Source organism: Uloborus diversus, chromosome 3 (assembly GCF_026930045.1).
Source record: "Uloborus diversus isolate 005 chromosome 3, Udiv.v.3.1, whole genome shotgun sequence".
NCBI classification, from domain to species: domain Eukaryota; kingdom Metazoa; phylum Arthropoda; class Arachnida; order Araneae; family Uloboridae; genus Uloborus; species Uloborus diversus.
Genome location: NC_072733.1, coordinates 10,862,678 through 10,879,968, shown reverse-complemented (window position 1 = coordinate 10,879,968; position 17,291 = coordinate 10,862,678). Strand labels below are relative to the sequence as shown.

The window sequence follows — 17,291 nt, the reverse complement described above, 5'->3', positions numbered from 1 at the left end:
TATCGAAAGCTTTTTGAAAATCAATGTAAACAACATCTACAGGCTTCTTATTGTCCAAAGCCATGGTAACTTTGACACTGGAATGTAATAAATTAGTTATTAGTTGCACAAGATTTACCTTTCCTGAAACCGTACTGAAAACTAGTCAATAGATTATTATAGTCTGTAAAAGATTTACTATCTTAATTTTTATCAATGTTTCAAAAATTTTGCAAACCACCAAAGTGAGAATCACAAGGTCTATAATTTCCCGCACTCCCTTCAGAACTTTTCTTGAAGAGTTGTGTAATGTTAGCCAGCTTCCAGTCCTCTTGCACTTTCCCCAAATTATAAGAAGCACTGAAAATATTTACAATTACATCTGCTAATTCCTCTGCACGTTCAACTAAAATTTTTGGATAAATATTATCTGGTTCCGGAACCTTAGTCTCTTTAATTTTTTCAAAGGAAGTAAAATGTCATCCTTGGAAAAAACAAAGTCCTCAAGCTGTACTACAGCTTGTGTCTTGTTGGTGTCAACTGTTGAGATGCAGTTATCGTTAAAAACACTTGAAAAAAGTTATTAAGAACATTAGTAATATCACTATCGTCCTGAATTAAAATTCTGTGCTCATCAACCAGTAGCCCTAATACTGTTGTGGTCACTATCTCCAATGTGTTCCCCTACATATAACCCCTGAACAGAACCTTCCATGTCACAGAAAAATCACGTCCTGTCGAGTACCCTGAGTTACCAATTTGATCTAAGAAACAGTCACCAGTTACTTTCAAAAATTCCTCTTCTCTGCTATTACTATGTTAAAAATTATTCCAATCAGTTCCTGGAAAATTAAAATCCCTCTTTATGATGCCTGACCCCTTGCTTGAAATGTCACTAATAATACTAAACATCTGTTCATCTTGACCCTGGCTTGTAAATCCCTTAACATAGTTTTTTTGTCCTTATTGCTCATCAACTTCAGCCAAATCATGTCAATATCATTAGGTTTATCATTAATTACCAATTCACTGCAAGTTAAAGTGTCTCTGACATAAAATAACACCCCACCACCTCTGTTACCTACTCTAACTTGTCTAAACAAATTATACCCAGCAATAGAAAATAAATCATCATTTTCGATAGCCCATGTCTCAGTAACTCCAATAATGTCCAACCTCTCGTCTATTATTATGCTTTTCAATTCTTCTATCTTGTTCCTAATACTTCCTACATTCAAAGTATTTCACTTCTTTAAGCAGCTTTTGCATATTTTGAAGTGTGGAGACCGGACTATGGACTTTCATAAACTTTTCTTATTTACTAATTTTACTCGAGGACAGTTGAAATGCCTTATTGGCTGAACAACTAATACATACATACGAATAATTGATTTGCATACTTATAAATGATTTGCGAACCTCTAACATTTTAGAACTTGATAGCGCAACCTGAAATTACTTTCTGGGTGATGTTTTTGTCTTAACCGCCCTTATATTGTAATAAACCATTGTATTAATATTGGAAATAAATTTTGAAATGGGGGGGGGGAGTGACTTCAAAAACTCCTCTGGCAATGCCATTGGGATCTGCTTCTCTTCATGACCGAACTTTTCAGACATTTTCAGAAAAACTTTCAGAATAGTAGATTTTTCATCAAAGTGTCTCTTGCTTTATTTCTATATTTGCAGTAAATGAAATCTGCATACAATGTTTTTAGTACAAATTTATGATATTACCTTAAAAAAATTTTTGCCTTGAAAAGTGCTTGAATTCTTTTCCCCCTGAAAGGTTATAATCCTGCTTCAGCTGTAGATTCTGCTTCCTTTTGCTTTTTAAAATCAGCATGATGGAAGCAATTGTTGATGGTCTTTTCTGAGACTTCACTGCTCATAGAAGTTTCATTGTATATATAGTTATATAACCTTTTGAGTGTCAGAAAAATTAATGCTAAAATATTTTTTTTAGTAATCCAGTAGTTGGAGAAGCAGCACTTGATCGCCTTTCTTGTGCTTTGTCTGGTAAAACTGTTCTGCCTATTGTACTGAATGTATTGCACGGAATGCTAAGTTCACGTAAGTTGTATCTAAATAAATATGATTTTTAAACTGGTTTCTTTTGGAACAAAGTTTGAGTTATGTTTCGTTAAAGTTTTAAGGTTTTTTTAAGAAATCTAGGAATCGGCACCTTTTTGCAAAGTTTTGATAGTACAGTAGAACCTCGATTAACCAAGGTTTCTGAGACGATAATGGAGCCATCTTTTTCAAAGAAGATAATGTGAATTTAATAAAATGCTGAATTTCCTATTTAAAAATAAAAATATTTTCTAAAAATTAGTGAGTTTTTTAATTTATCTTTCAATATCTAACTTGGCATTGTAGAAAAACTCAATTTATTTTTAAAAACCTACTACAAGTTATTTTCCTATTTTAGTTCTTAACTGTATGATATTACTTTTTATACATTTATTTTCATCTTTCAAAAATTTGCCGTTATATTTTTAATTGATAAATTTTATAAGTTTGCAATTCTGACAAATTTTTCTACAAATTTAACAGAGATTTCTGACATCCGAGGCACAAGCGGTCCCAATTAGCTGGAATAATTGAGGTTCTACTGTATTTAAATACAGTCAATTCTCGATAACTTGAAACCTCAACGAACCAACTGAAACATTCGAGTTTTGGGAAGTTCACTGCCTTCTCAAGGGTCTGGAACCCAATAAAAACTTGGAGATAAAGGAATATTAGAGTTATCGTGAGTTGACAGTATTCAGCATTGGAAAGCAATATTTTTCTCGGTAAATGTTTTTGGATGTACACATTTGATTTCTATGCACTGAAATGTAGTCTTTTTAGGTACATTCTCAACTGCTTGCTTATAGAGAATAAACAAGGGCATGCACAGAAATTTTAGGGCCCATCACAAATTACTTTTACTGGCCCCCTGCATATTGTTTACACTAAAAAATTTCAGAAACCTTTTTTGGTATTAAAAAAAAAAACCTTTCTGAGTATAATAAAATCCTCCTATCTTTAGCACCTTTCTGATCAGCAGAAAAAGCTTTTTCATTTATGGGTCATTCTCCAGAAAATGTAACCTTTAAACGCAAATATTTTTTTAGTTTCAAAAACTTTTGTTTTCATTTTTTTTCATTCTTACATGAAAGTGGTACCCACTAGAAGAAACTTAACAATGGACCAGCTAAGTTCCAGATTTATTGAGCTGATCAGTACAACTGACTAGTTTTAAAAATTGGCACCTCCTGCAACAATGTACTTCTGTAGACGGCTTTTCCATGACTCAAAGGCATCCCTTTAAGTCCTGTTCCGGGATATCTGCAAGGGCTGCCTTGACATGTGCTTGGATGTTCTCGATGGAGTCAAAACGTTTCCTTTTTAGCGCTGATTTTAATAGTGGAAACAAGAAGTCAGGAGGCCACAAGCCCAGACTGTAGGAAGGCTAGAGCACCACAGCAGCTTTAACTCGGATTTTCTTCAGTCAGAACTCTCGGCTACAGTTTCGCGCAGACTTTCAGCATGTGTAACTTCTCCTTAACAATACTTTGCACCATTGTCTCCTATAAGTCCAGGGCTTTTGCTACTTGATAGAGACTCAAACACTAGTATGTGTTAAAAAATTCACACACTCGTTGCGCATTCATGTCAGTACAGGCTGAAGATGGGCGTCCAGACTGGGGTTTGTAAGTCATCACTTCTCAGCCTTGTGCCACTTTTCTACTTGCGAATAGGACAGAATTTCAGTCCCAAACGCCTATTGTAGCATTGTGAACGTTTGAGAAGGAAACCCAAAGCAAAATTTGATCTCTTTGCATTGCTCTGACGAACGAAAATGCTCACAAAAATGCAATTCATCTCATCTTCATCTAGGAATGACAATATCGTTTTTCAATATTTCCGCAACTTTTGTTTAAGGATATTCTATTGGTTCGTGCTTTAGAAGCCAATGGTTTTGGTTCTGTATCATGGAAAAAGAAATGTACCTTTAAAATATATAAGTATATATTTAATTAGTTAAATTGAGAAAATACTTTAATTGAAACTATTAATTATTTTCAATTAATACCAAAACTACCGATATTTTATCTCAGCAAATACCGGTGTTACAAAATTGCAAAAAAGCTTGTGTTACTTGCATGCTACAAGGAATCTTTTTTGGAGCTCAAACATGTTCATAAGTTTATAGATCAAATTAGTGTATTTTAAACTAAAAATGCTTGATAAAACCATATTTTTTCCTCCATAAACATCATTTAAAATTGCATGTTTTCTCCCTTGAAACTTTGACCCAATCTTCCCTTTTTTTTTTTAATTTCATGAGGTTGTCAGGTATGCCCCAGAGGTTCAGCCACGGCTGGTATGTTAGCATGAGAAAAAAATTAGCATTAAAATTTTGAACTAACTTAACCAAATTATATAATTTTATTGCCAATGGGAGGTCAGTAGTGTGTATCATTTAAAGCCATAAAAATTTTGGTATGATACACATTTATTTTCTCAGAGATGCCGAATGCTATGGATTATTTGTAGTTTCTACTATAAAATTCTTAAAAAAAGTCAACTACGAATTACAAAAAAGTCCCAATTTTTCTATAAAAATAAAATAATTAATATCATTTTTGAACACTTGGCACAGTTATAAAAAAAAACTTTGCTGTTTGACAAAATAAGCCATTACTGATGATTGTGGCGGCCTGCAACATTGGAGAACACTAGAATTAGAGTAGGGGTTACTTTGACCTTTTAGCAAACTTTTTCTTGCCAGCTCCTCTAAATGTTCACAAGAAGCTTAATCTTTGATTTTTCATAAATCGTCATAATGTGTTATAATATAAAGTTTTCAAGAAAATAGTATTTTTGAAAAACTTAAATTAAAGGTTCTACTAAAGGAATTTTGAAGTGTAGGTAAATGTCATTTTTACCCCTTTGAAAAAAATTAAGTACAAATTAATTTATTATTGCTAAGAAAAAGCAAAAATGACTTTTGGTGAGTCATAGTAAGTCATAAGAAGTCAAGTATTCATAATGTGTTTGTACTTAAAAGAGAACTTTAGCCCCTAGTTTCTGACAAGCAACTGAAACAGCGCTAGTGATTTTAAATGCATTTTAAACCTTTTTTCATTATATAACCTTTGAATCTGAGAATCCTTTAAAATAAACTGTAATTATTATAAATAACTGTAGTTTTAACTAATTTTTACAAATATATATCATTATGCAGATTTATTTTCTGAGGATGAAAATGATCCCCACCCTATTTCCAGGTATACAAATTCTGCCATAATTCTAGTGTTAATAATTGATAGTAACAATGTTGCAATCAAAATTTAGTTTCCCTTTGAAAAGTATAAAAATTACATTCTTCATAGAAAGAATATATTTTGAATCAAATATATTACGGTCTTTAAAAAAATACTTAGTGTTAGAATCTTAAATGAATTGCATGACAGCTTTGTAAATTCACATGAGATTAATGCATGTCTTAAATAGTTGTTGTCATCTTTTCTGTTATAGCTGACTGGAAACAAAGACATGCCGCTTTAATGGCAATTTCAGCTGTTGGAGAGGGTTGCCATAAACAGATGTCTGCATTACTACCTCAAATTGTAGAGGTTATTTATCCTTTTATGGATGAGCCGGTATGTTGAATACTTATTGTATCGCATTTTACCCTTTTTTATTATTGTTTTGACTTCACAACAATTTTATTTGAAAAAACAAAAAAGCTTTTTTCTCCCCCCCCCTAATGACTATCTTATTCATTTTTGAGCCAATAATTAACAATGTTTTGATTAATGACATTACTTTAAATTTTTCTTTATCTATATTTGGGGGGGGGGAGTATAGTAGGTATGAAGTTAAATTATGATGTAATGCCACTGTCAGATCTGATTCTGGGGTGGGAATATATCAAATTATAAAGTAAGATTACACATATGTATGTGCAGAATAGTAATATTAATAAATATGATTAAATTAAAGCATGTATTGATTAAAGTGAAAAACCAATGTAAATAAAGCACAAATTTTGAAAAAAATACAGCATATAGCTAGTTCAAAGCTACAATGGAGCCTCTTCATCAGGGCAAAAAGGTCACCAACACAACTGATGTAGCTTTAAACTAGCTATATGCTGTATTTTTTTCAAAATTTGTGCTTTAATTACGTTGATTTTTCACTTTAATCATATTTTAGCACAAAGCTGATATGATAATTTTTCATTTAAAGCATGTGTTGTTGGCCATAAGTTTCTGCTATTACCTTAAGTTCAAGGTTCTAAATAAAAGGTGTTCAGCGGCTGATGTTAAAGATGCTGTGTAATCCATCAGAAGGAAATAAACATAGATTCAAATTTGTAAAGGAATAAGATATTTAACATTGTCAAGATAGCAATAGAAATATGTAAATAGACTATTGATAATACACCCCAAAATAATTTATACTTTTATCCCCCCCCCCTCCCAATCACATGAATGAAAAATATCACAATATCCCATAGGCGAAAATGCATCTCCCAAAAATGACTTAATTAAAAATTGTTACCTCACGAGAATGTCCCGAATTCGTCAGTCCACAAGCACTAAAGATCTTTCACACAATAATACGAGATTTCAATCTTTTAGCATTCTGCAATTATTTCAATCCTTTTTAATGTTGGATGGTTTTTTACTATATGCTACCTTATATCTGCTTATGTTATTCATTATTTTCAAAATATTTTTTATTTCTTTAATTTATTTTAGAAAAATGCAAAAATCAATCAAAAAATGTATTTTGGCTCCCTCAGTCTCAAATTTTAATTGAACTGGTTACTTTTTTATGTATTTAAGAAAGTGTAAAAAATATTTATGGTGAATCTCAAATGGTTCAGGCTTTATTGCCTGTTATTTTTTTTTTAGGATTTCATGATTAAATGAGGCAACTGCAAATTGTTCTTTTGATCCTGAAATCATGTTAAGAAGTTTTTTAAACTAAATTTTGAGTTCCAATGCAAGGAAAAGGATAACCAATGATTTATCTATATATTTATTTATTTTCAATTCTTTCTATGAAAAGTATGTTCTACCACATAAGGAAATTTTAGATTTTTCACTCTGTCATTAATTTTTACTTTACAAACAAACCTAATTTTAAAATTAATGCTCTCATTTTCAACACTATGAACAACCAAGATTGACCTCTCGCTCCCTCAACCCTTTATTCAAAGACTCAGGGATTAGAAATTCTTGTCTGTTTATTGAAATTTTGATTTAATTAGGAATAAACACTCATGCAAGAAATGTTGTAATGGAGCAACTTTGTACAAAATGATTGCGTATACATAATTAAATATGTATTACCTTTAAAACTGGTGAATTATACTTCTTTCTTTTTGTTGAATTTTTAAATATCATGGTTTCCAGGGGCTATTTCAATGCAGTTTTGGATATCATCCCTTTTCCGTGTGGTTTTATGAAATTTTTTTTGGATTTCCTCATTTTTGCTATCTGACCACTCTCATCCCTATATATTCAAATGTTGCTGTTTTCAAAATCAGTGATATTCATTTGTTGTCCAAAAATTTTAGCATATTCTCTGGTAATGTGTCTAGTTATTGAATGGTAGTATATTGGATAATAGTAAATTTCCTATTCTATTATCCGAAAAAATCTTTATTTTGTGCAATGACCACCTTTAGATAAATTGTTGCCAATACCAGAGTCAAAGATTGCTACTTGAGACTGAACTCGTGCGTCTAGTTCAGTTGCTCCTGATGGTCTGCATACATTTATGCACTTAATGTTCACCTTGTCAGCAATTTATTAGGCCTCCGTCTTTTATAATGTGTTGATTTTTAAGATGGTTCTACAAGATATATGGGGTTTGATTATGGCACATAGTGCAGTTCCTGCAATCATCCAGCATTCACATTCCAACCAATTGTGTGTTTTTTTTTCTTTTATTTACAAATTGTCTGAATTTCTCAAAAACTAAGCTGTATACATGTATTTAATTTATTTCTGAATATAATATTTAAACTGTTTCAGCATTCTCGTGTTCGCTATGCTGCATGCAATGCACTTGGCCAAATGTCTACTGATTTTGCACCCATTTTTCAGAAAAAGTTTCATGACAAGGTATGATGTGCATTTTTGTAATAAATGTTTCATTCTTTTTTTTTTTTTTAGAAGTTTCAGATAAGTTTTTACTTAAGTGAAAACCTGTCTAAATAAGAAGAATGTTTGTGGTTAAAATTTACCTTTTATGAGTTCTGCTCCTTTGAGTAAAATCTTGCCAGCAAAGAATTTTGAGTCTTAATTATAGTAAGAGAGTGAACTGAATAATAGTATATTATATATTCATAAAGGCTATTGAAATCACAGGCTATGTGTCATGAAAATATGTTGTCTAAAACAAACCTGTGCACAAATGATTTATTTATTTTGCTAAAGATAGTTGTTAAGCTGCAAATTCTTGTGCGCTCAAATTCACACTTTCATTGCACACGGGGGCTGGTTAAAGCTACACAAACAAAGTAAATATATTTTCTTCGGAAGCATTCTTGCTTTTAAAGTATGAAACATTTTTATAATTCCTCATTTTTAGATGGTTCCTTAAGAACTTCTGAGACTGTTTATGAAGTTCTTAAATATATCCTGTGGACAAAAATCACTGACACTCTGACATTTTCCATTTATGTCTTTTTCTGGTCCAATCTCTAAAAGCCTAAAGTAATTTTCATCTTAAGAGAGATTGTGGCCTATTTATCTTTAGTTAAATTCTCGATATATAGTATCAGAAACAGACAGTTGAGTCAAATCATGTATGTAACTAATCTTTGAGTGTAAAAAGCCTATCTTCATTCCAATTCACATATTAGCATATAGTGTTAAAAATAAGCTTTATGGTTAACTTACTGAAGTAGGGTAGATACAACTTTGCTTCAAATATATATTGGTTGTTTGATTTGATTGGGTTTTTTGGCGCAAGATCCTTAGTAGGTTATACTGCGCCTCAAATATATATAAGATATCCCTGTTTTTTATTGAATTCTGGTTGTTTTGCCATTTTACCAGCTCTACTGTTTTGCTAAAGCTGATCAAAAAGTAATGAGATGGTTTTTTTCTATGGTTTTGTTAATACTAGCCCTTGTACAGACTTGCAAAGTTGAGGGGGGGACCTGAAAAACAGAACTGCAAGGAATTCAAAAATTATCAAAAGAAAAAGTGAAATTCCAGGAATTTTTAAAATTTCCTAAAAAAACAAGAAAACTGCATGAATTATGTATTTTTTTAATCTAAAAATTTTTAACTGCTGTAATTATCTCAAAGATAGAAGAGCAAAACAACAGCTTGAACACCAAAACAGCACCATTCATGACTGTCAAATTGCAGAAGCTTATTTCTCTTCTATTCATGCTCAAAACTGGCAAAAGTCGAGTCTTCTGGTTTCTTGAAAAAACTGAGTACAAAGAACAGCTTTATTCATTAAATGAAAAAATTAACTTCTTTCTCTATCTTTCGACGAAACAACTACTGTTAAGCAGCTTGATTTAAACTTAAAATTTTGGAATAAAGGTCATAACTGAATTATTAATAATTTCCTTTGTGTCTTTGGACTCGACACATACCAGCAGATATTCTGAAACAATTGGGGCCAACCCAGACACAAATTAGGTTTGTATTGTAACCTTTTCACTAAATTTTGTCTCCCTGAAATGTTTGGTTTGCAATTATTTGTTACAAAAGTGAAACTCAACGTACTTGAAAAAAATATATATGTTTACAAGTTGTTCCTCCTAAACTCTAATGAACAATCTGTTAACCAAACTACCTTGAAGAAATTGATAAGAAAATCTTTCTTTTATAAGAACAGTTTCTTGTAACTTGCATATGATGCATAATTATTTAAGACAGATTATGACTCACACAGCAAACCACTTGGAACATCAAAAAATCTTTGGATACTCCATTTAAATTTTTACCTAAATGTCCGGCTTTCAAAGATTTCCAAGGTGTCCAAATCAAAGTTTGGGACTAATGAAGGCATGATAATGAGATTTATGAATGATGGCTGAAACTGAAATCAGTTATAACTAGGATTATCAACCAGTAGAAAGCTCCCCCCCCCCCCCAAACTCATCTTAATTGTTAAGATCTGTTCGTATTGATTCTTTTGTTTTGACTCGATTATCTTTCAGATCTGTACATAGAAACTATAGAAGTTATTTTAAACTTCATTTGTCATGTACAGTAGAACCTCCCGTAAGGGGCACCTCCGAATAAAGGACACCTCTATTTAAGGGACATTTTTTCTGGTCTCAGTCCCTTTGAATAGGGACCTCCATGTATTTGCCTCTAATTAAGGTACACTTTATTAAGGGACAGTCACAGAGAAAAAACATTACAAAACATTATGTACACGTGATTAGAAAGAATGAATTTATTATTATTCAAGTTTCACTTTTCCTCTAAAAAATAATTGAGGAGAGTTTAACATTAACAGATGTTAAAGAAACAAGCACTTATTTAAAAGTCTTGCTGAAAGTTACATGCATGATTTGCCCACCCAGATTTTTATTCAAGTAGGCTCAGCACCAAAGGAGAGGGCACAGAAACTCACTAAATTTTTATATACAAATTGAAATGTATACACTAATTTTAAATCACAATGTCTTGCATTGCAAATGTAAATTACTTGACATGAAGCAAATTCATGCATTGAATTACTTCAAAATAATTGCTTTATGCTGCAAAACTTTGGACATACCAAATTTTTGACTTAATTTTAATAAGAAATTATTATTAATAAGAAATTATTTATTAAGAAATAATAAAAACTTTAAAAAAATCATTAAGTGTGAGTTTTATTAAGCTGCATTTGAAAAATTAAAAGTATTTAATCTTAAATGTGAATATTTTAAGTTCATAAAACAATTATACTGAGTTAACACACTGCATGCATAAACTAAAATACCTCCGAAGAAGGGACACCTCTATTTAAGGGACATAATTACTGGTCCCATTAGTGTCCCTTATTGAGAGGTTCTACTGTATTTTATGGTGAACTTTTTAAGGTAGAAGATTCTTCTAATAAGAGTTTAAGAAGTTTGAAAACATGTAAGAAAGTTTCAGACTACATCTAGAATGCTTTTTTTTGACCTGAAAAATTTCTGGTAATGTACTACTCAGAGAAATGGTTCTCTTTTCCGATTAACCATATTGGTTTTCTTGCCTGAAAGGAACCCCAGAAGCTAAAAATAGAAAGGAAATATTTTTATTTGGAAATTTAAAAAGTCATTGTTATTGTATAACCACTTCCATTAAACAATGTATTGCAAATATATTCTCTTTTTAGTAATGTCAAACCTGAACAGCATTCATTAGAATGCTTGACAAATGTTTTCAAACTGATACTTGTTATGTAGAAGGAAGGTGCTGATAAAGTATAGAGTATGAAAAGTGGAAAATATTTATATACCGTATAATCCTGAAAGTAACCCCCCCCCCCCTCCTATTTTCAAAACAAAACTTGTTAACCGTTTAACCGCCAAACTATTGACGGATGATCAAATTTGAGTAATTTTTTGAAATTATGTCTATTTATGTCTAGTAAATACAGAAATTAAATAAAATTTCCAGAAAAAATTTTTTTACTATGTTTTTCAGTGTGCCATTTTTGGAACATTGGCGCTTTGCATGAAGTTTTTTTTTTTAAAGAGAATTTTTTTAAACTAAGAGGTTTTGAATGCGGTTTTTGTCTTAGCATACTTTATTGCGGAAAAAGTAATATTTTAAATTGCATTTATGTACATATCAGAATTCAGAAAATCCAATACAGAAATATCTAATGCCCATGATATGAAAGGAAGCATTGCTGGTGAAGTCGTTTCTCGCAATGGAAACATTTCTTAGTCGTATTTTTTTGCACGCTGCGCAACGTCCTTGGGATGCAGATACAATAAAATGTCCATCAGACATTCTTGATCGTTTATGTAAAGGACAACGAGGCCCTGGATGACTTTCTACTCGTACTTTTCTTCTTAGGAGGACAGTTGTTATTTCTCTTCAGAACTCTAAATGCTTCATCTTGATTTCGTGTAACTCACAATGAAGTAACCAACTAGCTACAACTGAAATATTCAGAGCATTACTAAAAAGATTCCACCACCATTTTTTACTCCTCAAATGAGGTCTGTAGCTCCCAAAAAGTTTATCCAAGACGTCCACCCCCCCCCCCCCTTCATTGTATCTCTTGATAAGATGAGGTTGTGGCACATCTATCTTGTATTTCTGCGCATTTGAGTAACATTTTACAGATGCAAGTGGCTCATGTGTATAACAATTAGATGCTACTGTAACCACTGCATTATTATTCCAGCTGCACATGTACACTGATCCATCAGATCGATAGTCAAAATTTCCTCGATCTTCTTTAGAAAGGGCTTTTTTGGATTTCAGTGGACAATGGCCAGTTCGGTTTTCACGAATTGTTCCTGTTGCTCGTACAGTTTTTTTTGATAGTTGAGAAATTAAATCATATGATGTAAAAAAGTTATCAAAGTATACTTCATGCTTAGACGTGTCAGTCAAAACTGATAATAGATCATTTACAACTCTGGATCCTAATTGCACATCAGGGGATCCTTCTTTTTTGCCTGAATAAATCTCCATGGAATATGGATATCCACTTGAAGAGCACAGCATCCAAATTTTGAAGCCGAATCTTATTGGTTTTCATCTAATAAACATTTTACATGAATGCCGACCGTAGTAGGGAACCATAGATTCATCTATGCTCAATTTTTCATGAAATACACCAAATTGTTGAGGGTTTTTACACAATTCTTCGTAAATAGGGAAAACGTTTCTTAGTTTGTCATTTTGTTTTAATTCATAGTTGTCCATCAAATGAAAGTTGTTTTTTATTTTTCGAAAACGATTTTGAGGCATAACTGTTGATACAATTGGCACAGATGTATCTTCTGCACTGCTCCAATACATATCTTCAGAAGGAACAGAATGGTACCCACTCAATAGCAACAAACCAAAAAATTGTAGGATTTCATCTCTGTCAACATCTATTCTTCCTCAGTGATATTGCCTAGTTCATCAGGGGGTAATTGGCATATATCTACATCTGACAAATCCGAATCTGACAATGCAATGTCTCTAAATAAGCCACAGCTTGTTCCACAGTAAGAAATCTTGTAGACATTTTTTAACATTTATGAACAGTTGGTATACGTCAAACAGAATTTCGTTTCGCTCGAAAACAAAGCTAGCGAATTATTGAACTGCATTTAAAATATGAAGAATAAAGCGCTCACTAATATTATTTTTTATTATCACGTGACAATGTAGCTGTCCGAGCAGGTGTGGATTCGGAGCCATATAGTCAGTCAAACAGAAGACTTATTGTTTTCTCTGCTAACGAAACGTCATATCCTTTCAAAATATAAACTTACTTGGTTTTGCCAACATCTACATCACAGTACATTCAAAATGAGAAAAAAAAGAAACATATATTACGAAAAATGAAATTTCCCCTTGGAAGTCGAACGATTTACTTCTTGGAAATTTGACTCCCTAAAAGCGCCAATGTTCCAAAATTGGAACATGCTATTTTGAAGGGGTACACCTTTCAGAAATATCATTGTACATTTCTACAAGCATTTTAAAATCATACATTGAAGTATTTTTCACAACTATAATAAATATCATCACATTTTCTGAAAAAGCCAATTTTTGGTAAATTTTATAAGAAAAAGTTGCAAAAAGCTAAAAAAACACTCATCTTTGAAAAATCGCAATAAATAATTGGAAACATATAAACAATCAAGCAGGAAATCAAAAAATACTTTGAAATAAGACTAAACTGTGTTAAAAAAAACTTGTTTATTTTAACGTTATTTCTTGGGAAAATTTTCACTTAAATATGATGTTCCATTTTTGGAACATTGGCGGGTAAACGGTTTTAATATCAGAAGGAGGGGTGTTGTAATCGAGATTTTTTTGGAAAATTAGCCAAAATTATTGTTTTTAGTAGAATTAATTTTAGAGTACAGAAAAGAAATAAGATTATAAGAGTTAATACTAATGAAGCAAGAAATTAATTAATAAAAACGTGTCATAATTCTCTAGTAGTAATAAGTTGCATGTGGGCGCCATTTTTTCGAAAGAAAAGATTCTGCACCTTCAGTTGGCAAGACCCCTATAATTTATTGATAAAAATTCTTCATGTACTAAATCTCATAAGGTTACACTAAAAGAAATAAAATCTTAATGTTCTTGTTTCAGAATAGAAGCAAAAATCGTAATCACGGCTGCAAATTCGTTACGAAGATCGTTATTTCGAAAACTGAGCTTTACAAAGTTCGCGAACGTAAACAAAGACATCTCTTATTTAATTCAATAAAATATACATTTCTGATGATTGTAAACTCGTTCAATTACTTTATTTCTCTTCCTAAAAAAAATTTAATTTTATGTTTTGCGCTACTTTTTAAGCAACGCATTTCCAAAATGGCACCACGTTTTCAAAATGGCATCGAGTTGAAGATTGTTCATTTTCACAAGTCAGAAGAAAAATGCTCCTTCCAAAATGAATAAAAAGCAGTACAATCATATAAATTTTATTTTGTAATACATATGAAAAAGAAGAAAAACTGCCCTTGCATCAAAAGGAGTATAGATATTTTGAAAGGAATAAACTGTGGAGACCATTTTTTTTTCTTTTTTGTTCAAATCATTGTGTTTTCTTTCCTTTTTTTAGAAAAGAAAATTTGCACATGGAGGGTGAAACTAAACCGCTGTAAATGCTTTCCAAGTAAAGCCGAATTCTCTTTTTTTTTTTTTTTTTTTTTTTTTGGGAGGGAGTGGCAAATGAAGATGATCGTAAAATTTTTCAGGTGAAGGGGGGGGGTATATTCTGGATTTTAAAATGATGTCACTTTCCACAAAAAAGGGGGACTGTAATCAATTGGGGGGGATTTTCCAGTAGTTTCGGGATTTTACAGTAAATGATAAAACAGGTGATTTACTAAGTAAAGAAAATCCTATGGTTAAGAAATTGAATCGCTGAAGCTCTTCATTTTGTCACATTTCACATTTACACAATGGGAAAAAAAATGACTTTAAGATATTAATAGTTCGGGAATGATTTTTATGATGAGATTAGTGTGGAACCACCAAAGCAATGGACATGATACAAGGGTTTATTTTCAGCCATAGTTGAAGTTGTGAGATTTTTGTCGAAAAACAAAAAGATAGATTTTTCTTTAAAAACTTTGTATGGTATCCTGACTTCTCACCTCCGTGAACTTGAATTTCAGGGATGTAAATTAATGCAAAAAAAAAAAAAACGTGAACATGTTTTTATATGCTTAACATGTGCAGATTGTAGCAATGAAGAATTTTTTTTTTAATTAAGAGAGCTTAATATTATATTCCCACTAATCATTAAAATAGCTGATTGTTTGCACAATTAACAAAATCACTACTTTGATATTAAATTGGCCTCAATTTTTAAATATTAATTTTTTTTTTTTTTTTTTTGAATTTCTATGAATTATGCACTTTTTTTTTTTAAAATTATGAGTAAAATAATTGGAACTTAGCTGGGCCATTGTTTATGGTCACTTCTAGTAGGTAACACTTTCATGTAAGAACCAAAAAAAAAGTTTCGAAATTGAAAAATATTTGTGTTCAAATGTTACGTTTTCTGGAGAATGACCCATTAAGGACCTTTTCATACTCAAGTGGATGTAAAGTCTGATCAAAGTACGAAAATGAAGATTTTGTTCAGACAAATGTTATTCAGTACAAAATTAATAACATGTAAATAAAAGCAAAATAGCGAAAGATTTTGGTAAAATGAATTCAGTTCTTAATCAAGCAAGTTGAAGTAATCTGACTTGTAAAATATTTTCTTGCATCTTCCCCTTCGCTTCACAAGTAAGTATTTTAACCCCATCCAATTTTCAGTTTTATTCGAGAAAGTTAACCTACTGTAAAACTATGTTCTCTGATACCATTTCTACCATTTTCAGTTTTTAACATCTCTCACATTTTAAATGTATTTTTGTCCCTCCTCCCCTCCTGCTCTATTTATGGAGGTAACAAAATATTTTTCTCATTTTAATGTTAATGACCAAGATGACTAAAAAGTAATTCTTGTTTTGGTAGATTGGTAATGCGTTTGTTAAATGACACATAAATAAATATTATCTGCTAGAATATTTTCCTAATTTTGAATTTATTACTTTGATTAACAGTTCAAAAGAATTACATATAAATACAAAGGAAGCATAAAATATCAGTCAAGATATTTTAAAATAAATAGGAAAGCTTTTTTGTATTCCATGTGGTTAATCGGAAAATTTAAGTTTAAATCTTGGGATGGCATCATTACTCATAGAATAACGTGAGAACTTCCCCTAGAACTGAAAATCTAAAAGTATATAAGATTAACATGTCTTATTTTCGTTAGTTTATTTTTACACTTTTCAGGTCATACCTGGCTTACTACGGCTGATGAGTGATTCCAGTCCTCGAGTTCAAGCTCATGCTGGTGCTGCCCTCGTTAATTTCTTTGAAGAATGTCCTAAAACTGTACTTTCCCCTTACATGAAGACTATTGTTGAGAAGCTTGAATCTGTTATTACTTCAAAATTGAAAGAGGTAAAAAAATAATCAGAAATAAATCGTTTAATTCTGTTTTAATTTTTAACTTAATGTAAAACATTTAATTTTTCTGGTTTGACTTGTTAATTTATCCTTAGCTGAATTTTTATTGGCTATTTTATGTTTTGGAACAGAATTTTGTTTAATTATTTTTAATTGAGAAATTGAAATATTTTATGTAATTTTTTGATAAGTGTATAATTTTAATAATTTTTCATTTTGTTAAACGTTGGCAGAATAATGTAGTAGTAGGCCTTGGCCTTTTTTATGCAAGTTCTTTGGTTCAAACTGGACCCAAGTTGGAGGAATTTCAAGATGAGAGAAAAATTTGGTGTGGCAGCAACTGGACAGAAAATATCTGCATCTTCCAACAATCTTGCTTTCTGATGAATACAGAACTTCTACTGCTCTGCCTAAGACTCCATCCCTCTCAAAAGGGAGGGAAAACACCACTTGTCTAGCTGTTCAGAGAAGAATTCAACTCCTTACTCAGCCACTACATCCTTCTATGAGCAAATGGGTGTCATTATCTGCCACATGCCCAACCTCAAAAGTTTTGCACTAGTCAAAAAAAGAAAAAATGCCATTTTAGGGATTCTGTCTCCTCTGCTTTTATTGCTTGAAGTTTAT

General features: G+C 31.5%; 1 protein-coding gene across 1 annotated transcript in view; it reads left to right on the top strand.

The window, feature by feature from the left end:
- Positions 1-17,291, top strand: part of LOC129219334 (importin-5-like) — a 140,280-nt gene that overhangs the window by 58,072 nt on the left and 64,917 nt on the right. The window contains exons 10-13 of the mRNA XM_054853694.1: positions 1,946-2,052; positions 5,512-5,636; positions 8,025-8,114; positions 16,488-16,658. Of these exons, the coding sequence (XP_054709669.1) occupies positions 1,946-2,052; positions 5,512-5,636; positions 8,025-8,114; positions 16,488-16,658 (493 nt within the window). The remainder of the gene's footprint in view (positions 1-1,945; positions 2,053-5,511; positions 5,637-8,024; positions 8,115-16,487; positions 16,659-17,291) is intronic.